This window comes from Aethalodelphis obliquidens, unplaced genomic scaffold, assembly GCF_003676395.1.
Source record: "Aethalodelphis obliquidens isolate GAN/ISIS:26980383/991018 unplaced genomic scaffold, ASM367639v1 scaffold58, whole genome shotgun sequence".
NCBI classification, from domain to species: Eukaryota; Metazoa; Chordata; class Mammalia; order Artiodactyla; family Delphinidae; genus Aethalodelphis; species Aethalodelphis obliquidens.
In genome coordinates this window covers 11,657,777-11,684,145 of record NW_020838002.1, presented here as the reverse complement: position 1 = coordinate 11,684,145, position 26,369 = coordinate 11,657,777, and the positions used below count along the sequence as shown (strand labels likewise).

General features: G+C 41.8%; 2 protein-coding genes across 7 annotated transcripts in view; both read left to right on the top strand.

Annotated features, from left to right (window-relative positions):
* HEATR6 (HEAT repeat containing 6) overlaps positions 1-21,738 on the top strand; it is a 49,167-nt gene extending 27,429 nt beyond the window's left edge. The window contains exons 12-22 of one of the 3 annotated variants that reach the window (XM_027087385.1): positions 1,918-2,273; positions 3,174-3,296; positions 3,853-3,939; positions 7,201-7,335; positions 8,156-8,278; positions 9,014-9,138; positions 9,803-9,899; positions 12,943-13,147; positions 14,820-15,387; positions 17,003-17,049; positions 19,217-21,738. In XM_027087385.1, the coding sequence (XP_026943186.1) occupies positions 1,918-2,273; positions 3,174-3,296; positions 3,853-3,939; positions 7,201-7,335; positions 8,156-8,278; positions 9,014-9,138; positions 9,803-9,899; positions 12,943-13,147; positions 14,820-15,387; positions 17,003-17,049; positions 19,217-19,284 (1,934 nt within the window). In that variant the 3' untranslated portion in view covers positions 19,285-21,738. The other 2 variants (XM_027087386.1, XM_027087388.1) reach the window with 2 other exon arrangements.
* Positions 19,278-26,369, top strand: part of HNF1B (HNF1 homeobox B) — a 136,444-nt gene continuing 129,352 nt past the window's right edge. For all 4 annotated transcript variants that reach the window (XM_027087392.1, XM_027087391.1, XM_027087390.1 and 1 more), the window contains exon 1: positions 19,278-19,382. The gene's annotated coding sequence lies outside the window, so the exon portion shown is untranslated. The remainder of the gene's footprint in view (positions 19,383-26,369) is intronic.

The window sequence follows — 26,369 nt, the reverse complement described above, 5'->3', positions numbered from 1 at the left end:
TTAGCCTGTCTTCCAGATTGCTGATCTGTTCTTCTGTATCAGCTAATCTGCATTTGGTTTCCTCTAGTCTATTTCTCACTTTTGTTATTTTATTCAGCTCTGATTGGTTCTTTTTTACGTTTTCTGTCTCTGTAGAAGTTCTCACTGTGTCCTTCCATTCTTCTCCTGAGTTCAGAGAGCATTTTTATGACCATTAGTTTGAATGCTTTATCTGGAAGATTGCTTATCTCCATTTCATTTAGTTCTTTTTCTGAGGTTTAGTCCTGTTCTTTCATTTGGGACATAATTCTTTGTCTCCTCATTTTGCCTAACCCTCTGTTTGTTTCTATGTATTAGGTAGATCAGCTACATTTCCTGTTCTTGATAGAGTGGCTAAGTATAGAAGGTGTCCTGTGAGGCCCAGTAGTATGGTCCCCCCTGGTCACCAGAGCTAGGTGCTCCAGGAGTGTCTCCTGTGTGGGTTGCATGTGCCCTTTTGTTGTGGCTGGGCCATGCTCTCTGCAGGTTGCTAGGGGGTGGGGTTGGTTCCCAGTGCAGCTGGCTGTAATTGGGGACTGCATTAGATTAGCACTAGCTGGGTGGAATCCGCAGGTGAACTCAGGGCCGGTTGAGTGATGCTAGTAAATTAGATGGGGAGATTCAGAACTGGTGACCGCCTGGGAATTCCCTGGCAGTCCAGTGGTTAGGACTCAGTGCTTTCACTGCTGTGGCCTGGGTTGGATCCCTGGTCAGGTAATTGAGATCCTGCAAGCTGTGTGGTGCAGCCAAAAAAAAAACTGGTGCCTGCCAGTGCCTGGCCACCTAGGTAGAAAGGGAGACAAAGAAAAAAAATTTTAAAGTGGCACTCGCCAGCTCCTCAGTACCTCTTGGTGACACGCCTTAATATTAGTCAATGAATCTATTAGTCAGTGAATCTCCTTCCCATATGATCAGGCACTTTTCAAACTGCTGTCTGTGTGCCAGGACCTGGAGTGACTGAGTTTTTGTGCACAGCCTTTTAGAGTGGATTCTTAATTCTCTGCAGCCCTCTGGCTCTCTCTTGGATGTAAGCCCTGCTGATTTCCAAAGCCAGACATTATGGGGGTTCATCTACCTGATGCATGTCCCCTGGGCTGGGGAGCCCAATGTGGGGTTCAGAGCCGACCTCTGAGGCTGTGAAATCCCTCCTGCCTGTGGTCCACAGCAGTGGGGGTGTAGGTCCCTGCCAAACCATGTCTCTGCCCCTCCTACTTGTCTCAATGTGGCTTTTTTTTTCCTTTTATCCCTAGTTATGGAAAATCTTCTCTGCTAGTCTTTCGGTCATTCTCAGAGATAGTTGCTCTCTATGCAGCTGTAATTTTCCTGTCCATGGGAGGAGAGAGCCCAACATCTTACTACAGTGCCGTCTTGTCCTGCCTCCTCACTTTAGTCTTTTTGACTCTAGTAGTCTGTGGCCCTTTTTCTTTCTTTTATGATACTGATTTTGGAAGGGTCCAAGCCAGTTGTCTTACAGTATGTCGTATACTCTCAGTTTTCTGGGGGTTTTTTTGGCAGTACACGGGCCTCTCACTGTTGTGGCCTCTCCCGTTGTGGAGCACAGGCTCCGGACGCGCAGGCTCAGCGGCCATGGCTCACAGGCCCAGCTGCTCCGTGGCATGTGGGATCTTTCTGGACCGGGGCATGAACCCGCGTCCCCTGCATCGGCAGGCGGACTCTCAACCACTGCACCACCAGGGAAGCCCTACTCTCAGTTTGTTGGGTATTTTCTTTACAGTGTTAACTTACACTTCTGTCCCATAAACTGGAAGTTAGGTCTAGAGGTTTAATTAGATTCAGGTTAAACAAAGAAGCCATAATTCTTAATTGCCTGCAGAGATAGTTATGATCCTTATGGTAACTGTTCCTGTGGTGATAGTTTCTTTTTGATTCCTTTGACAGATGTTAATGTTCGTGTGTCCAGTCTCACACTATTGGGGGCCATAGTGTCCACTCACGCACCTTTACCTGAAGTCCAGCTACTTTTACAACAGCCCTGTTCTTCTGGACTCAGCAATAGCAATTCAGCCACTCCTCACGTCAGTCCTCCTGATTGGTGGAAGAAAGGCCCTTCAGGACCCTTTCTGGAAGAAGCCGCAGTTAGCTCACCAAAGGTGTCTTCAGAGCCCTGCTGGCTCATTCGACTTTGCATTTCCATTGTTGTTCTGCCCAAGGAAGATGCCTGTTCAGGTAGTGATGCTGGCTCCACAGGAGGAAGCACCTATGAGCCATTTCCCTTGCGACTGGAGGCCTTACAGGTAGGAGGTTTCATTTCCTCATCTCTGAAATGGAAGTAATCATTCTTTCTTCATGGGGTGATTACTTCCTGAGGAGTAAGTCTGTGAAAATAAGGTCAAACCAAGCAGTGTGTCATTGGTGTTAGTGGGAGTTGTGTGTGAATTCACACTTTAGGTGTGAATGCTTTGTTTGTTGTTTTGTTTTGGGGGGGAGTGGGTGGGGGGGGGATTGGTTGTAAAACATCACATTCATCCCCTTTTGTTGCAAGCCATTTTAGTCACCTCAGGTATTATATGGCAGGTCAGTATAATAGATTATATAATAATTCTGAAGGAAGTTGTAGAGTTAATCTTTGATTTCTGCATCTGAAAGTTAAATAAATGTTTAATTTTCTATAAACTTCTCTTTGGTATTATATCTGTTTAGAGACAACAAAGTATTTGCTCCTTCAAAGGAAGAAAACCACCCTCGATTAAAGTATTTGTTTTTCTGTAATATTTTAAAAATACTAAAATATTTGTTTTTTCTGTACACCCTAGATTAAAGTATTTGTTTTTTGGTCCTAGGGTCTGCTAATTATCTGGTTAATATTGAACATGTCCTTTAACCTCTTTAACCTTTAACTTTTTCAGTCTTAGTTTCTTCAGCTGAAATACTCAATAAATACCTACCAGTAGATAAATTGTTCCCAGGCTTAAGTGTGATAATATTGATAATCAAAATGAAACACATTTTGTAAATTATAAAGCACCATAAAATTCTATGATATACTTAATTGAAGATTATGGTTGTTCTTCATTTCATTAACATCAGATTTCAGCCCCTTGTTGAGTGTGAGTGATTTCTGAAATATTGAAACACTTCTGGATATTGCAGTCCTGCATTCAGGTCTTGGGGTTAATCCCCTGTTTTCTTTGCAGGTGTTGGCTCATCTGGCAAGGGGCTACTTTTCAATGACTCAGGTCTACTTGATGGAGCTTGGAGAGGTGATTTGCAAGTGCCTGGGGGAGGCAGATCCATCTGTCCAGCTTCATGGAGCAAAGGTAATTTTCATTAAAAGCCCTGTGCTTCAGGGAGCACAGCTTGGTGCTCTGTGGTGACCTAGATGGGTGGATGGGGGTGGGTGGGAGGGGTATCCAGGAGGGAAGAGATATATGGATACATATAGATGATTTACTTAATTGTACAGTGGAAACTGACACAACATTGTACAGCAGCTATACCCCAATTTTAAAGAAGAAAAAAAAAGCTGTGTGCTTTTTTCTTCTCTTCCTTTTATGTTCTTCCCTCAGCTGCATGTCCATCAATTCTGAGTTTCTTTAGGAGGTTTCAGGTAGGCAAGTGATATCAATACATTCCTCTATTTTCAGCTCTACATGTAAACCCAAAGAATTGATTTGATAATAAATTAAAAATATATACTTGGTGATTTTGCTTCTGGAAAGAATGCCTCTGAGATAGCAGTTTCTGAGAAAAGAAAGAAAATCAGTTGGAAATTACTTTTCCCCTTGATTTGAGGTAATCTCCAAACTGAAGTGGCTTTTTACCTCCATGGTTCTAATATTCATCTCTGATGATCTATTTCTTTTATCTTGGCAGCTTCTGGAAGAACTGGGTACAGGCTTAATACAACAGTATAAACCAGATTCTTCCATAGCACCTGATCAGAGAGTGCCAGTCAGTTTGGTAAGTAAATGTATATTCATGGTTTTCTCTTTTCTTAGTGCTTCAGTCAGTTTTATTTTGAGGCTCAGTGATAAAGTGGCGTAGAGAGTATGGTTTCTTCCAATATCAGAAATTATGGTTTATAATCTAGGATGAATAGGTTTTATTTGCATTTCAGTTTATTTGCAGTTTAGTGTGTGGTAAGATTATGTGTAACATACAGCCAGTAATGGAAGAAGCAGTTTTTTGGGGTTTTTTTCCCCCCACAAAACCTAGTTTGGTTACACAGTGTGCCCAAGAGACAGACTAGAATGGTGGGAAGAGCCCAAGATTTGGAATCAGAAGGCATGGGATTAAACCACTTAATGAATATGTGACTATGAGCATAGTTTCCTTGTTGTAAAGAGGAGTAAAAATCCTTAACTCATTGGACTTTTGGAAGATTGAATGAAATGTGGAGACTCTGGCAAATAGTAGATGCTCAGTGAGTCGTAATTCCTTTAGCCCCTCCCTGCCGGGGCCCTCCCCCTTATTCCCGTTCATTTCTGTGGTCTGAGCTTGTGTGTGTTGCCCCACACTGTGCCAGTTATTCTTTGGAGGAGGAACATGTGAGCCCATAAAAAAAACCTTCTACTTAGTGCCAAAAACCAAATCAACTCAACATTAGGGATGTTTTCTCCCTCTGCCCTCCTCATCCTGCCTATTCTTTTTCTCTTCACAATTTCCATCACCCTAGGTGGAATGATAGAATTAAGAATGTCTAGCTTGGGCTTCCCTGGTGGCACAGTGGTTAAGAATCCACCTGCCAATGCAGGGGACACAGGTTCGAGCCCTGGTCCGGGAAGATCCCACATGCTGCGGAGCAACTAAGCCCATGCGCCACAACTACCGAGCCTGCGCTCTAGAGCCCGTGAGCCACTACTACTGAGCCCGTGCACCACAACTACTGAAGCCCGCGTGCCTAGAGCCCGTGCTCCGCAACAAGAGAAGCCACCACGAGACGCCCCCGCTCGCCACAACTAGAGAAAGCCCGTGCGCAGCAGTGAAGACCCAATGCAGCCAAAAATAAATAAATTTCAAAAAAAGAATGTCTAGCTCTAGTCCCTTCCCTAGACTTCCACTAAAACTGAAATGTCACTGTTTGCAGGGAGTTGCGTTGTGCTTTGCTATCAGACAGACCTGGGTTTAATCCAGACTTCTCCCCTTGTTCCAAGTGACTTTGAGCAAGACTGTTTTTTTCCTTTTTTTAAAAATAAATTTATTTATTTTTATTTTTGGCTGCGTTGGGTCTTTGTTGCTGCACGCAGGCTTTCTCTAGTTGCACTGAGTGGGGGCTACTCTTTGTTGTGGTGCGTGGGCTTCTCATAGCAGTGGCTTCTTGTTGCAGAGCACGGACTCTAGGTGCGTGGGCTTCAGTAGTTGTGGCACGCGGGCTCAGTAGTTGTGGCTCGCGGCCTCTAGAGCGCAGGTTTGGTAGTTGTGGCGCACGGGCTTAGTTGCTTCGCGGCATGTGGGATCCTCCCAGACCAGGGCTCGAACCCATGTTTCCTGCGTTGGCAGGCGGATTCTTAACCACTGCGCCACCAGGGAAGCCCTGAGCAAGACTCTTAACTGTTCGCACTTAAGTGTTGTTTCATATGTAAAAAAGGGGTATACTTTCTGTATTACTAATCTGTTGAGTGATAAATTATCCTAAACACTTTGCAACTTAAAACCATATCCTACATTTATTCTCTCACATAGTTTCTGTGGACCAGGAATTGAGGGCAGCTTACCTGATGGTTCTGGCTCAGGTCTCATGAGGCTGCAGCCAGGATGCTGGCAGGGACTGCAGTCAGCCGAATTTGACGGGGGTTGGAGGAGCTCCTTCCAAGGTGGCGCGATCACTCGCATACCTTGCACGTTAGTGCTGGCTGATGGCAGATCTCACTCAGTTCCTTCCCATGAGGACCTCTCCAGAGGGCTGCTCGAGTGTTCTCCTGACAAGGCAGCTGGCCTCCCTTATAGCAATGAATCGAGAGTGAGCAAAACAGCTGTAGAATTTTTATAACCTAGTTTCAGAAGTTCTGCACTGTCATTGCCACAATACCCCATTAGTTACACAGGTCAGCCTTAGTCAGTGTGGGAGCGGATGGCCTCCTGAACATTAGGAGGTGAGAATCACTGTGGGCCATCTTGGAGGCTGGCAACCACACCTGTCCACATTCTTCTGGTTTGGGGCAGGAGGACCCAGATTGGGTGTCCAGGAGCTAGGATTGTGGGGCAAAAGAATTGGTGTGTGAGTGCATGGCAACACTGAGGACTAAGTCCATGGGGCAGGAAATGGAGACACCAAATCCCCAGACAGATTTGCACATGGGGCATGAAATCCCAGGGTTTTTATAAAGCATGGGAAGGAGACTGTTAAAGGTACTCTGCAGATGCCTACCTTGAGGGGCATTGAAGTGAGAAAATTCTTCAGAGTGCTGAAAACAGAGCCTGTTGTTAAATTTAAGAATCTCCACTGTACATCCGGCACTGTGCTAGAGACTTTACACAGTCGTACATTTTATTATCGCACAAACTGTGCCAAGTAGATCTCTTTGTCCTGTTTTACTGAAGAGGAACCAAAGCTTAGACGGTTCAGTGACTTGCCTGAGGCTGCAGAGACAGGAAGCAGAAGCTGAAGGGCTAACTCCACCCCAGCTCCTGCTCTGGATCCCGTGCTCCTTGCACTCGGGCACATGGCCTCTGGGCTGCTCTGGGACCCCGACCCTTGTGCCCTCGAGGTTTGAAAGAGCCCTGGCTGGGTGTCATTTGATCTGATTCTCGACCAGCTCTGCTGCCCACTAGCAAGTTACGTTATCTCTCTCTGCCTCAGTTTCCTGGTGTGAAAATGGAGATAAGGATATATTCTTCATTTAGTTGGGCTGAAGATTAAAATGAGTAGATATGTGTAAAACACTTAGAACAATGCCTGGCGTATGGGAAGCTCTCTGAAAAACAGCTGCTGCTGCTGTTACTGCTATCCTCATCTTCGTCTTCCTCCCAGTATCATCATCACTACTGCTGCCTTACTGTACCACACTGTAGTTTCCTAATGAATGAAATGGAAGCATTGAATTAGTTGTTTTCTAAAGTTCCTTTCATTGCTGTGGAAGAAGTACTAGTAAAAGTATTTATAGTAAGCTACTACGTTAAGGAAAAACTTTTCATCACTGTGGTTACTAGTGGTAGTCTTAGTGTCTAGCTGGTTCCACTGTTGTCTCTTGGGCTGCAGTTGTTACTGTGCCTCTGTTCCAGGTGGTGATGTTCTGGACTGTGATGCTGAACGGTCCTTTACCCAGAGCCCTGCAGAATTCAGAGCATCCGACTCTGCAGGCGAGCGCCTGTGATGCCCTGTCTTCCATCTTGCCAGAAGCCTTCAGCAATCTGCTGGTAACCTTAGGGGTGTTTCATCATCTTTAATTTGTGACTCTGAGCATGAGAGCTTGAGTTTGATTTTGACTGTTTTTCATTTTGAACCAGTATTCAGCATTATCTCTGAGGAGAAGGTGCATGTTCTGTTTGAGCGTAGGGTGAGGGCAGTGGGGAGCAGCACTGAAATCTTAATGCCTCAGAGGAGCTTTTACTCCCTGTGCGTAGAAGGCAGGGAGAGAGAAGTGAAAGTAGCAGAGGCTTTGAGGTCAGATTTCAGAAAGATTTCAAATCCAAAAGTTAGAAAATCCTAGCTCTTTGGATTTAAATCCTAGCTGGTTTGAATCTCAGCTCTTCTACCTTCTAGCTCTTTGGTTATCTTAACTTCTCTAAAACTTAGTTTTATCCCCTATAAAATGTAAATGATGTGAGTAATAACATGAAGCATGTGAAAACGCCTTGCTTGGTGCCCAACACACATAGTGTTCAGACTGCTACTTCCTTTAATCCTTAATGGCATTTGCTTCCATTCTTATTTATGTAAATTAGTTTTTATAAGGAAGGCAGCTTGACTAAAGTAGGAGAATAAAGTGACCTGACTCACGATGGTAGAGGTTAAATGTAATCACGATGCTGTGTGTCCCCCTGCCCCGAGTGGGTACTCAGATGATAACTGGATCTGAGTTGAACCTTTGTTCTCTGCCAAGTTAACCTCAAGGGCTCAGTTGTGGTCAACTCCTGAATGTGGATTCAACACAGGTGTGTCACAGTCACTTGTCGAAGGTATCGGCTCATGGCTGTTTCATTCGCACTTTTCCTTGGCCAACCTTTCTCATTGCAGAGTGACAGGCAGATCCTGTGCATCACCATGCTGCTGGGGCTGAATGACAGCAAGAACCGATTAGTGAAAGCTGCGACCTCTCGGGCCCTTGGGGTCTACGTGCTTTTTCCGTGTCTCAGACAGGTCAGAGTGAGCCTGTGTAGCTCCACTGTGCCTCTTTACAGTCCATTTTCTTACTCTCTTTGGTGGATATAGAGCTCCTGAGTTGGACAGTAAAGGAAATTAAATTGCTTTGTAATCTGGTTTCCTTAATTGCTACTAAAATATGCTACTGCCTGTAGTTCATTTGTTTTTAACGATTTTGCACACTGGCCAGGACCCTAAAACAGTAAATGTTTAAATCAATGGATAATTGGAAAAAATGAAATGGGACATTACCATACGATACTAATAATTTAGAAAACTAAGAGTTTTTATTAAGAAGGAAATAAATTTCTCCTTCACTCTTACTTGTGACCTTTATCTCTCTGAGAAGTGTGTAAGTGAACAGGATGTGTTTTGGAAATGTGTTTCATTGTCCACATCTCTTCCTGAGGTGGAAATCAAGCCAAGCTCAGAATTTAGACAGTTGTCGCAGGCTGGGTTATAAGATGTTCACAAGAGCAAAATCTGTAGGCTCCTTGCATGTGCATGGCACATACCAGAATCGTGGGAGACCTTCCCCTGGGATTTTAATGAGTGTCCAAATTGTAATATATAAGAAGAAGAGTAAATAGATTGAGTAAATGAATTTTGATTTCCAAACAGAGATTTGTGGTGAAGGCTTACAGCTTTATCTGCAAATAAATTTGAGAATTTTCAAGGTAGCAGTGTGAACTCCTAAAGTGACTACAGTGTTTTGTTTTGTTTATCTTACAGGATGTCATATTTGTTGCAGACACAGCAAATGCAATATTGATGTCACTTCAAGACAAGTCTCTTAATGTCCGGGCCAAAGCAGCCTGGTCCCTAGGCAACCTGACAGACACTCTGATTGTCAACATGTAGGTGACTCAGCTCATTTCTCCTGGGTGACTTCCAAGCCTAAGGTCCCAAGAGGATATCTTTGAGCCCTATTATAAAACCAAAACCTTAGTAATGGTTGCCCTACTTTTTAAATATTGTGTTTGTATTTTTTTAAGTAATATATTCACAGGTTAAAAAAAGAATTCAAACGGTACAAAGGGGTATGCAGTATAAAGCCTTTCTCCTACCTTAATCCCCTAGTTTCCCTCCCCAGAGGCGACTGCTTTATTCATACACAAGTATCTTGCTTTTTGTCATTTAACTCTAACATATAACATGTATAAGCATTCTCCTGACTTCTACTGACTTTTTATAAATTGGTATTTATTATTACACAGTCAGCACTATGTGATGATTATTTCACCATTACCCTGTAAGTGAACATTCATGTTATTTTAGGCTTTTATATGCATTGAACATTTTCGTGCATGAAATCTCTCCATTTTGAGATATTCTTTTTGGTTACATCCAAAAGAATGTGGACCTACTAGGTCAAAAGGTATAAACTGTAAGTTCTTGGTATAATCTGAACAGATTTGTGGAGCTGTTTTTATAGTTATACTGAGTGAATATAATTTGTACGTGTCTATATTTAACTGGGCTTTACCTTTTAACATGTTTTGCCTGCTTTGGATGGGACAGGGAAACACCAGACCCAAGTTTCCAGGAAGAATTCTCTGGCCTCCTGCTCTTGAAGATGCTGCGATCAGCTATAGAGGCATCCAAGGATAAAGACAAGGTAGACTGACAGCAAAACCTAATATTTTTCAGTTAGATACTTAGTGTATTATAGTTTTATCCCACCAAATTTATCCCTGTTCAAAGGAGATTGAGGGTGTACTCAGGGTATGTAGTGTACACTCCACACTTGTACAGTTTCTTTCCTGTCTCATGAAAAATATCAGTGCCATTTATTTTATTTTTAAAATTTATTTATTTATTTTACTTATTTGTTTTTGGCTACATTGGGTGCTTGTCGCTGCGCGCGGGCTTTCTCTAGTTGCAGTGAGTGGGGGCTACTCTATGTTGTGGTGTGCGGGCTTCCCATTGTGGTGGCTTCTCTTGTTGCAGAGCACGGGCTCTAGGCGCACGGGCTTCAGTAGTTGTGGCTCGCGGGCTCGAGCGCAGGCTCAATAGTTGTGGCTTAGTTGCTCCGTGGCATGTGGGATCTTCCCGGACCAGGGCTCGAACCTGTGTCCCCTGCATTGGCAGGTGGATTCTTAACCACTGCGCCAGCAGGGAAGCCCGTCAGTGCCATTTGTAAGACTACTCCATGATATGTCCATGTAGCTGTTTTTTTCCAAAAATCTTTAAGTAGAATAGACAAGTCAGAAAGATGAGCAGCTTGGCTTTGAACATTCCCTGTTACACTATTAAGTTTTAAAAATGTAGACCTAAGCTTTAGGGTCAGGCAGACATGGTTCAAATCCTGGCTTGCCGGTTACTAGCTAAGTGACCTTTGGTGCATTATTTAACTTCTACGAAGGTGAATTTCTTCTGTAACATGGAAGTTGTTACATATACCTCATTGGATTCCAAGATGCCTTTTTTTTTTCTTAAAATCTTTATTGCAGTATAATTGCTTTACAGTGGTGTGCTAATTTATGCTGTATAACAAAGTGAATCAGCTATACATATACACTTATCCCCATTTCTCCTCCCTCTTGCATCTCCCTCCCACCCTCCCTATCCCACCCCTCTAGGTGGACACAAAGCACTGAGCTGATCTCCCTGTGCCATGCGGCTGCTTCCCACTAGCTATCTATTTTACATTTGGTAGTATATATATGTCCGTGCCACTGTCTCACTTCGTCCCAGCTTATCCTTCCCCCTCCCCGTGTCCTCAAGTCCATTCTCTACATCTGCATCTTTATTCCTGTCCTGCCCCTAGGTTCTTCAGAACCTTTTTTTTTAGATTCCATGTATATGTGTTAGCATATAGTATTTGTTTTTCTCTTTCTGACTTACTTCACTTTGTATGACAGACTCTAGGTCCATCCACCTCACTGCAAATAACTCAATTTCATTTCTTTTTATGGCTGAGTAATATTCCATTGTATATATTTGCCACATCTTCTTTATCCATTTGTCTGTCGATGGACACTTAGGTGTCCATCGTCCTGGCTATTATAAACAGTGCTTCAATGAACATTGTGGTACATGACTCTTTTTGAATTATGGTTTCTCAGGATATATGCCCAGTAGTGGGATTACTGGGTCATATGGTAGTTCTGTTTTTAGTTTTTTAAGGAACCTCCATACTGTTCTCCATAGTGGCTGTATCAATTTACATTCACACCAACAGTGCAAGAAGGTTCCCTTTTCTCCACACCCTCTCCAACATTTATTGTTTGTAGATTTTTTGCTGATGGCCATTCTGACTGGTGTGAGGTGATACCTCACTGTAGTTTTGATTTGCATTTCTCTAATGATTAGTGATGCTGAGCATCCTTTCATGTGTTTGTTGGCAGTCTGTATATCTTCTTTGGAGAAATGTCTGTTTAGGTCTTCTGCCCATTTTTGGATTGGGTTGTTTGTTTTTTTAATATTGAGCTGCATGAGCTGCTTGTATATTTTGGAGATTAATCCTTTGTCCGTTGATTCGTTTGCAAATATCTTCTTCCATTTGCGGTACACGGGCCTCTCACCGTTGTGACCTCTCCCGTTGCGGAGCACAGGCTCCGGACGCGCAGGCTCAGCGGCCATGGCTCACGGGCGCAGCTGCTCCGCGGCATGTGGGATCTTCCCGGACCGGGGCACGAACCCATGTCCCCTGCATCGGCAGGCGGACTCCCAACCACTGTGCCACCAGGGAAGCCCCTCTTCCATTCTGAGGGTTGTCTTTTCGTCTTGTTTATGGTTTCTTTTGCTGTGCAAAAGCTTTTAAGTTTCATAAGGTCCTGTTTGTTTATTTTTGTTTTTATTTCCATTTCTCTAGGAGGTGGGTCAAAAAGGATCTTGCTGTGATTTATGTTATAGAATGTTCTGCCTGTGTTTTCCTCTAAGAGTTTTATAGTGTCTGGCCTTACATTTAGGTCTTTAATCCATTTTGAGTTTATTTTTGTGTATGGTGTTAGGGAGTGTTCTAATTTCATTCTTTTACATGTAGCTGTCCAGTTTTCCCAGCACCACTTATTGAAGAGGTTGTCTTTTCTCCATTGTATATTCTTGCCTCCTTTATCAAAGATAAGGTGACCATATGTACGTGGGTTTATCTCTGGGCTTTCTCTCCTGTTCCATTGACAAGATGCCTTTTTTTAATAGCACCTAGCATAGTACCTGACCGATAGCAAGTGCTTAATTTAGTACAGTGGTTCTGGGAAGCCCTATATCAGGCTAATTTAGTCAGAATTGGTTTTTTAAAAAGAAAGCTTCCCAGATGATTCTAGTATGCTGCAAAGGTTGAGACTCTAGTCTAGCAGAAAAGTATTGACTGGAATTATGAAACCTAGCTTTTCCTCCAAGCCTTACTGCAAACCACCAGTGTCCTGTTGCCCCTGGGCCTTACACACCATCTCTGTACCACAAGGAAAATGGACCTCTCTGAAGTCCAGTCTAACATTAAAAAAATCAGGGCGAGGAGCTCTGCAGAACCTGACCTCTCTGATGGCTCAGGATGTTAACCACACAAGACCTTGCCGAGTTCTAAGAACTTGCACCTTTACAGGCTGAATTTTTCATTATCTCTCTTGCTTTAAGATGTCTTGGGCATCCTGGATTTTTTTAAGTGGAAATTATACATTCTGACACATGTCTTTAGCATGTTTTACGTTTGATTCTAGGTAAAAAGCAATGCAGTCCGGGCCCTTGGAAATTTGCTTCATTTTCTGCAACCATCTCATATAGAAAAACCCAGATTTGCTGAAATCATCGAGGAGGCTATCCAGGCCCTAATTTCTACTGTTCTAATTGAGGCTGCCATGAAAGTCCGATGGAATGCTTGTTACGCAATGGGGAATGTATTTAAAAATTCTGCTCTTCCCTTAGGTAAGAATGTCTCCCTCTTCTCTCTGGTGGAGGGCCTCTTTGGACAGCACACACCAGTGTGCATTGTTTGTAAAGCCACAGTATTATTCATAATGTTTTAAAAAATGGAAACATACTGAACACCCCAGTTTAGGGGAAAGGTGAGATAAATCATGGTATATATATTCAGAGAGGTACTTTGTTGCCACTTAAAGTTATGTTTACAAAAAGTTTTTGGTAATCTGGGAAAATACTTCTGATGTTAAGCAAATTAAAACAGGATATGAAAATTGTTTCTACAGTACAATCTCAGTTAATGGATAGAAAAAAGACTGAAAAGAAATTAGTCTAATTATTAACAGTGGTTGCCTCTGAATGGGATGATGAGTAGGATTTTATCTGCTTTCATTTTCTAAGTTTTTTACAGTGAGCATCTATCATTTTAACAATCAGGAAAAAAATAAAGGGGAAAACAGACCTGGGAGGAAGAGGGTATAAATTGGAGATTCCATATGCGCCCTTGGTACTGAAGTGGAATGCTGCGTAGGGATCTGCCTCTGAGTAATGACATGCTGTGCACCTTGATATATCATCAGTGGCTGACAGCTGCTTGGGTGTCTGGATCGCAGCCTCCTAATCCCAGTCGCTTGAATTGCCAGCATTTACCTTACATATTTGTCTCTGTGACAAGATTTGAAACAGAAGTGTGTGTTCCTGGAGAGGTGAAGCCATTCTGGGCCAGCAGAGCCTGCATCACGTTAGGGAAATCTGGCTCTTCTCCCCTTTACTGCCAAGAGCGTCCAGGCGGACCAGTCAGCCGGGAACCAGTGGAGATGTAGCCTCGTGGCTTTTTCCACTGAGGAAACAGCCTGAAGTAACCTTTGGGGTTGGAGCTCATGGAAGCTGGGTATCTGCTGCCTGTCTTCAGAGACATCAGAGATGTTGGGAAGGGCTGGGAGCATTAGGGAAGCTGCCTTCTACTCTGCTGCCCACCTTGAGGACTGAGAACTCCCGAAATGGAGTAAGTGGTAACTCTGACAAGGAATAAAGCTGGCCGATTTCCTGGGGCCAACAGGAAGCGAGAGGAGCCAAGAATCTAGGCATCATCTTCTCAATATTAGAAAATTGAGCCTTCACTTAATCTGAGTCCTCTGTCCCCCAGTCACTGCCTAGACAGTATTTTCTTTTTCTTTGCAATTAAATGCATGACTTGCTTTGTCCAGAGCAGGGTCTAGATGCTAATCTGTGTGGTGAAATGGCCTTTTGCCAGCATGAGCAGGGCTGGGCATACAGTTGTGCACTTTGTGCACTGCTCAGAAGCACCCAGCCGAGAGGACAGGTGGGGCTGCAGTTCAGTCCCTGCTTCTCCCACCAAGCCTTACCCCCTCAGACGAGCATCTTCCCAGAGAAGGAGCCTCTTTCTAAGTCACCAAAGTTCCTATTCAGGGTAGCAGAAGTCCTGAGCACATGTCATGCTCATCTAGGGAAAGGGAGAGCTTTGGGAGCCGGTACTTGGCCACTTACCTAGGATCCCATAGTCACTCACCACCCCGATCTTGTAGGATTATTGTGAGAATTAAATGAAAACATAAAATGACTAACTTGAGCACTAGTGTATGTGCTTCCTTCTACCCCTCTCACCCCACTTATTTTTAAACCTTTATTTGCTTTAATGACTATGGATTCTTTCTAGGAACAGCCCTGTGGACCTCCCAGGCCTACAACGCCCTGACATCAGTTGTGACATCATGCAAGAACTTCAAAGTGCGCATCAGATCTGCCGCTGCCCTTTCTGTCCCGGGCAAGAGAGAGCACTATGGATCTGTTGACCAGTACGCTCAGATCTGGAATGCATTGGTCACTGCCTTACAGAAGAGTGAAGACACCACAGACTTTTTGGAATTCAAGTACTGTGCTAGCCTACGGACCCAAATCTGCCAGGCACTGATTCACCTCTTGAGCTTGGCCAGCGCCTCAGACCTGTCCTGCATCAAAGAAACCCTTGAATTGAATGGGGACATGGTCCAGTCCTATATCCTACAGTTTTTAAAATCAGGAACAGAGAGAGATGACACTGGAGCACCCCACAACCCACAGGAAAGAGACCAGATGGTCAAAACAGCCCTGGAGCACATAAGCAGTGTCCAGGCATTGGCTGGCGACACAGCCAAAAGGGCCATCATGGGCTTTTTAGAAGATATCCTGGCCGTTTATTTTGACTCATCTGGATCACAAGTAGCACTCTTAGGATTAACAAATCGGTGAATATTTTGCCGGACCCTCCATGTGTCAAGTGATGACAGGAAGACCTGAGTTTGAGCATCAGATGTGTGGGATTTAATCTTAGGGGCAGAAACAGTCCTTTCACTATTTATTTAGATTGAGTTAGCAGCTATTTAAATTTTTCTTAAAGGGCTCAGCCACTTTAGAGAGTGGTTTCACTGTGTTGGCCATGGCCATGGTTGTTGGAACCCCTGACCTGTGCACGCGGGAGCCAAGGAGTTGGGTTGTCTTGTGGGCTGAGCAGACTGGGGGTTGTAAAGAGTGTTTAGTCTCAGAAGAGTATTTTTAGAATAGCAAAAGGATTTCGGAGTTAGAATGTTGTATATTGTGTCTCTGGGAATTGTTTTTCTTTTATAATAAACTAATGTAAAGCAGTGTGCCCATAATCTACCATTTTTATCAAGTTGCATTTATAGAAAGCTGTGAGCAGAGCTGCTGTTCAGCCAGTTCGTTCTGGTACAGCTGCATCAGTTGCTAAAATACTGAGACGGTTCCTTACAGGTTAATAAATAGCGGTGGCACTGAGCTCCCCAAGTGGCAACCCTGGAAGCCCTCCACGCCTTCCCTGAAGCCTGTAAAGAGTGAACTGGCACGCAAGGGCCTCTGGCCTAGGCCCATGTCCATTTCACCCTGGCCGTAACATCAGCTTCTATCTGAATTTCCTAATGCCCTTTAGGAGAATGTGGTCCCATATGCTAAATTTATGGTTGTTTTGCCACTTTTGGGTTTGTGCTTTAAAAAAGGATTATTTGTTTAATTTAGATGATTACAAAGAAAGGTTTTTAAGTTGTATTTTGATAATGCCCAAGCAGTTATAAAAAGTAATTTCTCACTGAAAAATTATTGACATTTAAATTTTGTGTACATCTCTTGACCACCAACAATTTATTGGAAATTATTTCAGTCAGGAATTTAGAGATATATAATAAAAGATTCCACACTTATACTTGATATGGGATAAATAAGAATCAAGATACGTAGAGTGGGTTTGGGCAATATATTATTTACCTATGGTTATTTAGCTTAAAATACATATTTCACAGCATACATACGTCCTCAGTTTTTCTTCTTTGCCCTTAAGATACTCTTCTCCCTCTGTGGTGTTGTATGTTCAGAAAATACTGTTTAGGCAAAGACTAGGGAACAGAGTGCTCAGAGAGCTGAAGGCTCACTTTTCTGTTGGTAGAGTACAAGTTTCCAAAGAATGAGACTATCAGCACAGTAAAAACTACCATATAGAGCATTCTTTAGACTTGCTTTTCTTTGGAGATGATTCTGGACACGATTTTTTATAGAGGCCATGGAACTGAGTTGAACCTGTACTGACCCTGCAATGAATCTTAGGACTTCCTTCTCTTGAAGGAATATATTCTTAGTAGCAGTTTATTTGCTTGTTGTTTTCATGAAAGTAAAAATGTGGCATATATAACTTATTCCTGGTTCTTTGGGCTTTCACTGGTGGGTTCCTTGATAAAATATCTGTGAAGTGACTTTGAATGGTTTTACTTGATGATTCACTCTTATACTTTGCTTATCTTGAATAAAATCTAATTTTTTTCTTTCTAAACCTTTTGCTTCCATTAAGGTGTCCAGGTTTCTGAAAACAGATGTTAATATTCGTATGCAGGGAAAAAGCAAGGGTAAGCACTTCTAGAAATTCCATAATGCAGGGTGTGGGCTTCCATCCCAATGGGGTGCTGATTCTCTTCTCCCTGTGGCTTTGTGGGTGTACACCTGGGCCAGGGGCTCCTCTCAGACACCTGGGCTGGGGCCTCAGTAAAGCTGCCATTATGAAAGGAAGCCACTCAGAGAATAAAGGGCCGGAACTTATTTGACGCAGAAACAGTAGGAAGTCTGGCTCTGATACAGAATTCTAATTCAGAATGCCAAATTCTGAACTTTCTTTTGATATTTGAAAGAAAAATTTGGAGGAATCAGCTTGGCACAGATGTCTAGATTCTTTATTCATTGAACTGACAGCATTAGGAAGCATCACTTATATTCAAACCTTTCCTGTGAAACCCACTAATTCCTGCCCACTTCTAGAACCCGAGGAAGACGCACACTGTAACCTCTTTTGTAGAATTAGTTAATGGTAGAGCCAGTGCCCTAAGGTGATTAGAGGGTAGACAGAAACCTCCTATAGAATAGCAGGGCAGCAACTTCCCTGATTTTGATATTTGTATGTGAATCCAGACGAGGAGCAGAATCTCACGAACGTAAGAGCTAAGTGAGTTCTAGTTACTCCGGTTCATTCGGCCTTCACCTCATTAATAAAGTGCAGCCTCTCTGGAGACATAATTCTAAACAGGAGCAGCTGTGTCAATGGAAAAAGCCCTTCCTTGAGAATTATTGCTCTGCCATCTATTCTATGACCTAGTAGGATTGACTCTAGGAACACAGGTATTTTTTAAATTTAGAAGTTCTGTTAACAAAATGTTATCACATTGATAGGTCAAATAAGAAAACTCATAAAAATGGTCATTTTTATGGTTACTGAAAGAGCACTTGATAAAACTCAATGTTCTTTACTGATCAAAAATCCTTTTAAAGATTTTAAAGAATAAAAAAAGATGCTTCGTTAACATCATAAAATATTTCTATCTTGATGGTGACTTTGCTAAAAAAGTCACAACCAAGACAAGCAAGCCTGTCAGCACCACTGTTACCTAACATTGTGTAATTTGATAGTGTGATTAAATAAACCAAAAGTAGAATTTTCCAAGTTTTTTCAAAGAGAGGTTCCAAATTATCTTTATTTGTAGAACACCAGTCTGAGGGATGGAATTCACAAATAATTATTTGTAGAAAATCAACTCAGAAAATAATAGCATAAAAGTTCTGTAAGGTAGCTGGTTACAGAGTAAATATGCCAAAATCAATAGCTCCTCTATATATCAACAATAACCAATAGGATTTTTTTAATGTTAAAAAAGATCCTATCGGGCTTCCCTGGTGGCGCAGTGGTTGGGGGTCTGCCTGCCGATGCGGGGGACGCGGGTTCGTGCCCCGGTCCGGGAGCATCCCACGTGCTGTGGAGCGGCTGGGCCCGTGGGCCGTGGCCGCTGGGCCTGCGCGACCGGAGCCTGTGCTCCGCGACGGGAGAGGCCGCGGCAGTGAGAGGCCCGCGTACCGGGAAAAAAAAAAAAAATCCTATCACAATAGTAATAAAAGGAATAACATACCCAGGAATAAAACTAACCAAAGCGTATGCAAGGATTTTGTGAAAAAATTAAAAAAATTTGTTGGAGGTCATTGAAGACGACATTAAAAAAAAAAAAAATGAGGGCTTCCCTGGTGGTGCAGTGGTTGGGGGTCCGCCTGACGATGCAGGGGACACAGGTTCGTGCCCCGGTCTGGGAGAATCCCACGTGCCGTGGAGCGGCTGTGCCCGTGGGCTGTGGCTGCTGGGCCTGCGCGTACGGAACCTGTTGCTCCGCGGCGGGAGAGGCCACAGCGGTGAGAGGCCCGCGTACCGCAAAAAGGGGAAAAAAAAAAAAATGAGAAGATATACCATGTTCCTAGATAGAAGGACCCTTTATTATAAAAAGACCATATCTCTCTGAAACTATAAATTTAGCTTAAGTCCTATCAAAAACAATATTTTTAATGGCAAAATGATTCTAAAGTTCATCTGGAAAAATGAATGTAAAAATTCATACCAAGGATTAGGCTTCTAGCCACCACACTGCAGGGGAAAAGAGAATCTCTTCCTCAGTTAGGGTGCCCTAAGGGAGCATTTTTCAGCCTTTGTAAATCCACGGCCCTGTTTGTTACATAAAAATCCATCTCTTATTCTGATTCCAGTCCTAGCCCACCCTGTCTCTCCCACTGCATGCAGCTGTAGTGCCTGGACTCAATGCATGGAGCTGTAGTGCCTGGACTCAATGCATGGAGCAGCTATCTTGGAAAGGAAAGAATAACAGGAAGATCAGGGAAGGAAAGGGGAACTCCGAGTACCACCAAACTGGCAGTAAGTTTACTGATTTTCCCACTCTGGTGTCTCCTGGCCTGGACTCCAAGCAGACAGAATCCTGGACCTGCATACCATGAAGGCAGAAGGAGCTCCCAGAGAAGCTGTCTATTTCTGGTCCTAGGATGGGGCAAGAGGGCCTATGTAAGTCAGAGAGAGTCAGGGAGATCCCTGTTTATTGCTGCTTCTCATCTCCCACTCCAGCCCCTCGGTAATCCCACTGCAGCAGAGGCTGTCACAGCCAGGCAGGTGCCTAAAACTTCAGGGAGGGGAACCCTTCTCTCTGACCAGAGGAAGTGCGGTCCCAACAGCAAGAGAGTGATGCCCATTGCTTTCTCTTGCTCTCTGGGTTTTCTCATTTGACTTCTTGGTGTGATAATATTTTGTTAATAGAACTGTGACACCAGAGGGAAATTCAAAACCGTGAGAATGAAGGAAGAGCAACAGAAATGGGAAATATTTGGATAAATAGACTATTTTTCTCATCTTAAGCTTTTTATAACATGTATAATCAGTTAAAACAAGACTTATAACATTGTCTGACGGGGTCTTCAGTGAATATAGGTGTAATACACATGAAAGTTACCACATAAAGAGGAAGTGTGAAGAGGTTTATACGGTAGTCAGATTTCTATATTTCACTTGAATGATAAAATATTAATCCCAAACAACCTATGAAAAGTTAAGTATTTTTTAATCGCTAAAGAAACCACATGCACACACACACAAATTACACAGAAGATATATTTAAAAGCTCAATAGGTAAAGTGGAATACTAAAAAATATTCAAATAATCCAAAAGAAGACAGGAAACGAAAGACAGGAATGAAAAACATAGGGAACAAATAGAAAACAAAAAACAGTAGACCTAAATCCAAACATATCAACAGTTACATTAAGTTTAAAAGGTCTAAGTATACTAATTAAAAGACGAGATTGTCCGAATGTAAAAATATCCAAGACCCAGCTATATGCGTTTTATAAGAAACCCATTTAAAATAAGTAGTATAGGTTAAAAATAAAAGGAGAAAGAAAAATATACCATGCAAATACTAATCAAAAGAAATTTGGAGTAGCTATATACTGTCAGACAAAATAGACTTCAGAGCAAGAAAATTTACCAGGCATAAACATGGAAATTGCATAATGATAACAGTGTCAAGTCACAGAGAAGACCTAACAATGCTAAATGGATATGAACCTAACAACACATCTTCAAAACACATGAAGCAAAGACTGATAGAACTGAAAGGAGAAATGGCAAGTCAGCAATTAACAGTTGGAGACTTTTAACACTCACTCCTTTCTCAGTAACCAATAGGACAAATAGACCATATTCTGGATCATGAAACTCAACAGATTTTTAAGAATTGAAATCATACCAAGTATGATCTCTGACCATAATGAAATTAAGCCAGAAATCAATCACCAGGACATCTCTAATTACTTGAAATTAAATAACATACTTCTAAGTAATCCATAGGAGGTCGAAGGGGCAAGTCTCAAAGGATATTGGAAAATGAGAACTTAGAAAATACTTGAAACTGAACAAAATGAAAATATAATAGTATTTGATATATAACATATCAAAACGTATAGATGCAGCTAAAGCAAAGCTTTGATGGAAATTTATAATATTTGGTACTTATTTTAGAGAAGAAGAAAGGTTTCAAACAATCACCTAAATTTCAAACTTAACGAGGAAAATAAGAAAAAAACCTAGAGCAAGCAGAAGGAAGAAAATTATGCTGAGTGAAAGAAGCCACTCTCAGAATGTTACAAACTGTGATTCCATTTACATGACATTATGGAAAAGGCAAAACTTTAGGAATGGAAGACAAATCAGTGGTTTGCAGGGATTGGGATGGGGGCAGGATTCGACTATAGGGAAGCATGAGGGAGTTTTGGAGGGATGATGGAACTGTTTGGAGTCCTGATTGTGGTGGTAGTTACATAAATCTATGCACGTGACAGAACGCATAGTACAGAATACTCCCCCAAACATCTATAATTTAAAAAATCTCTCTCTCTCACACACACACATACACACACACACACTCTCTTGATCTCTCTTTGTCACTGTACAGACTGTATCTTTGTACCATTGGGTACACATAGCCAACTGTGTGCCAGGTATAGTAGCACTAAATATATTTTTTAAATATATTTTAAAAGATGGGAGTTTATCTTATGCCTAATTATAACGGTAATAATCAACATTTATTGGCTGCTTTTTATTTGCCAAGCACAAAAATGATCCTAGATGCATTATGTTAATGCATTTCTAACACTTAAACCATCCTATTAGAAACAAGAATATATTTTGTAGCTATTTGTATTAAACATTTAAAATCTTTTTGGTTCTCTGATTCTTTTGGCAAACATTTTTTAAATTTTATTTTTTATTTATTTTTGGCTGCCTTGGGTCTTCATTGCTGCGCGTGGGCTTTCTCTGTTTGTGGCGAGCAGGGGCTACTCTTCATTGCGATGCGCGGGCTTCTTATTGCAGTGGCTTCTCTTGTTGCGGAGCACGGGCTCTAGGTGCGTGGGCTTCAGTAGTTGTGGCATGTGGGCTCAGTAGTTGTAGCTCCCGGGCTCTAGAGCGCAGGTTCAGTAGTTGTGGTGCACAGGCTTAGTTGCTCCGTGGCATGTGGGACCTTCCCAGACCAGGGCTCAAACCCATGTCCCCTGCATTGGCAGGCAGATTCCCAACCACTGGGCCACCAGGGAAGTCCCAAACATTTTTTTTAATTGAGATATTGTTGATGTACAATATTATATAAGTTTCAGGTGTACACCATCGTGATTCACAATTTTTAAAGGTTATACTGCATTTATAGTTATTATAAAATATTGGCTATATTCCTTGTGCTGTACAATATATCCTTGTGGCTTACTTATTTTATACATAGTCGTTTGTGCCTCTTAAACTCCAACTGGTAACCGCTAGTTTGTTCTGTATATCTGTGAATCTGTTTCTTTGTTATATTCACAAGTTGGCGAACATTCTTAAAAGTACATACAAGCTGCAGCATGTCTTGGAAACTCAAGTTGTAAACTATAGCTATGTAGCAGGATGGCCAGCAGATGGAGACAGAGAACACAAAATGATTAAGACTCAGGGCTCTTACCAAAGCTGTGATTCTCAAGCTCGGGAGCTGCAGCACCTGGATTTCAGGTTGCTCTCGTTAGAGCAGTGTTTCTCAAACCTGGCTGCACGTTGGCATTACTTGGGAAACTTTAAAAAAAAATACCGATTCTGAGTTTAGTGGTCGGGGGTACTTTTGCCATTGGGAGGTTTAAAATCTGCACAAATGATTCTAATTACAGCAAAGTTTCAGACCCACTACTTTAGAACACACACCAACAGGCAGTCTCAAGCTGGCATGTTTCAGAATCACCTGGAGAACTTGTGAAAACAAGTACCCAGACTGTTGTAGTCTTCATTCTTTGGAGAACCAGTGCATATTGAAATGTTGATGTATCAACTTAAGACAGTTACATATATAATCAGGACTAAATCTGATATAGTCTCAGACTAGATTCTAATATATCAGAGTAACTTCAGGCATCAAATGTTTAAGAAAATTTTATAGGAGAAAAATTTTAATTGAGAAAACGCTAACCGTGAACTTAATTTTTCCCCTGGAAATGGAGAGATGCCCTGGGCCACCCCTAGCCTGTCTTGTGTAACACAAGAGCAAGGTTCCCAAGACTGGCCAGCAGGTTCCCTCGTCAGAGAAACATAGCCTACGCATGGTGTCGGGTTCCAGAAGTTTATAGTCGTGTTTGGTCATTCCATGGAAGGCATCAGGAAAAAGTAGAGCTGCTCAGGCAACCGGATTCCCAGCCTTCATGGTGCAGGCTCCCCCAATTTTTTTCCACTTTCTTTCACCAAAGTGTTTAAATTATTTTAATATTAAAACCATCATAGATTCATTTTCTAAATAACATTTATTGATTTTCCATATTATACAAGTAATGAATCTTCATTGTGGAACTTTAGGAAAAAACAAAACAATAAATATATGTAAGTAAGAATGACTTGAGATAATCACTATTATCATTTTGATATGTTTCATGATACATGTCTATGTATGTGTATACACTGTGTGGACTCACACACTTCAGTTATGTGTGTGTGCACATGAACACTCTTCCAGATATATTGTGGGAAATTAGTCTACAAAATTGCGATCATAACCTGTATACTTTCTTGTAGCCTGCTATTTTACTTAACAATGTATCATGAGCACTAAATACTCTTCTAAAACATGACTTTAATGATTTGATAATAGTCCATAGTATCAGTATTCCATAATTTATCCAGTTCTCTATGGGACATGGTTTTCCAATTGTTTGTTGATTTATATGCACTCTTTCATAGATGTTAGAATTTTATCGGGATGTGTGATGTGAGGCAGAGGTGTAACTGTGTGCCTTCCCAAGCAGTCAGCCAGGTGTCTACACCACTGATGTAGTAATCATGCAATAAACAATTAAAACATACTTGGAAAACTATAAGACATTGATGAAAGAAATTGAAGATGATGCAAGCAGATGGAAAGATATACCATGTTCATGGATTGGAAGGATTAATATTGTTAAAATGACGATGCTCCCCAAGGCAATCTACAGATTCAGTGCAATCCCTATCAAAATACCAATGACATTTTTCACAGAACTGGAACAAATAATTCTAAAATTTGTATGGAACCACAAAAAGACCCTGAATAGCCAAAATAATCTTAAGAAAGAAGAACAAAACAGGAGGTATCATGCTCCCTGATTTCAAACTATGCTACAAAGCTACAGTAATCAAAACAGTGTGGTACTGGCACAAAAGCAGGTACATAGATCAATGGAACCAAATAGACAGCCCAGAAATGAACCCACATTTATATGGGTAATTAATCTATGACAAAGGAGACCAGAATATACAATGGGGAAAAGACAGCCTCTTCAATAAATGGTGTTGGGAAAACTGGACAGCTACCTGCAAAGTAATCAAACTGGACTACTTTCTCACACCATGCAGAAAAACAAACTCAAAATAGATTAACGACTTAAATGTAAGACCTGAAACCATAAAACTTCTATAAGAAAATAAAGGCAGTATTTTTTGGATATGTCTCCTCAGGCAAGGGAAACAAGAGCAAAAATAAACAAGTGGGATTACATCAAACTAAAAAGCTTTTACACAGCAAAGGAAGCTATCAACAAAATGAAAAGTCCACCTCCTGAAAGGGAGAAGATATTTGCAAACAATATATCTGACAAAGGGTTAATATCCAAAATATACAAAGAACTCATACAACTCAACATCATAGAAACAAACAACCCAATTTAAAAATGGGCAGAGGACCTGAATAGACATTTTTCCAAAAAAAGATATACAAGGCCAATAAACACACGAAAAGATGTTCAACACTACTAATCATCAGGGAAATGCAAATCAAAACCACAATGATATACCACCTCACACCTCTCAGAGTGGCTATCATCAAAAAGACAACAAATAACAAGAGTTGGCAAGGATGTAGAGAAAAGGGAACCTTCATTCACTGTTAGTGGGAGTGTAAATTGATGCCACCGCTATGGAAAACAGTATGGAGATTTCTCAAAAAATCAATGGTTGTTGATCCTTTACATGAAGGGAGAATCACATATGGTGAAGTTCATGACATGTGTACCTTTTGAGCTGAAATATGAACACTCATGAGCCTAGATGTAAAGAACACTTGCTCTTGGTCAGGCAGGGACTGGTCAGACCCGCACCAGCAGGAGGTGGTGAAGTTAGGTAACTGGCCCAAAGTGGCGGAGTCTGAGCTCTTTCCAGTAACAAGCCCACCTTACATACACAAACCCAAGTGTGTCCCATCACATGGGTTCAGATCGGAGTACCTTCAGGTCCCTACACTTTTGGAAAAAGTTTAGCAATATGTATCCCAAAAGCCTTAAAAATCTTCCCACCTAGGAATGCCACTTCTGGAATTATTGTAAGGAAACCATCCAAAATGCAGGCAACACCTACTGTATAGCACAGAGGACTCTACTCGATGCTCTGTAATAAGCTGTATGGGAAAAGCATCTAAAAAAGAGTGGAGGGCTTCCCTGGTGGCGCAGTGGTTGAGAGTCCGCCTGCCGATGCAGGGGACACGGATTCGTGCCCCGGTCCGGGAAGATGCCACATGCCGCGGAGCGGCTGCGCCTGTGAGCCATGGCCATTGAGCCTGCGCATCCGGAGCCTGTGCTCCACAACGGGAGAGGCCACAACAGTGAGAGGCCCACATAGCACAAAAAAAAAAAAAAAAGAGTGGATATATGTATATGTATAACTGATTCACTTTGCTGTACACCTGAAACTAACACAACATTGTAAATCAACTATACTCTAATAAAAATTAAACAAAGAAATAAAAAAAAATGCAGGCAAATAGAGATTCATAAAGCTATCCATCACAACATTTTAATGGACAGAACTGGAAATAACCCAGATGTAAAACAGCTGGGCAATAGTTAAATCCACTATGGGACCTCTCTATGTTAAAGACCTTACAACCATTTAAAATGTTTATGAAGAGTTTTGAATGGTGTGGGGACACATTTATGTTATAATGTTAAGGAAATAAAATAGGCTACAAAAATTTAATGCATATGTTTTAATAACAGCTCTGTTGGTACACTAAGGAAGAAAAATTTTCCAATGTATTAGGCGTGGTTATTTCTGAGAGACGAGTGATTTTTCATTCTATTCCATATATTTTAAAAAATATTTTGTCCTTTTATTCTACATGTTTTTGTGTAGTTCCAAGTTTTACACAAAGTGATCAGGAAAAAGTACACATTTATTTAAAAAGAAAACAAAAAGACCAAAAACTGAGTTACCAGTAAATATAAATGGCATTATAAGCACTATTGTGGTGTCCAGAAGAACTTCCTCTATCTGAATGATGCCAGTTTGGACTGGGGAATGCCACCTACCAA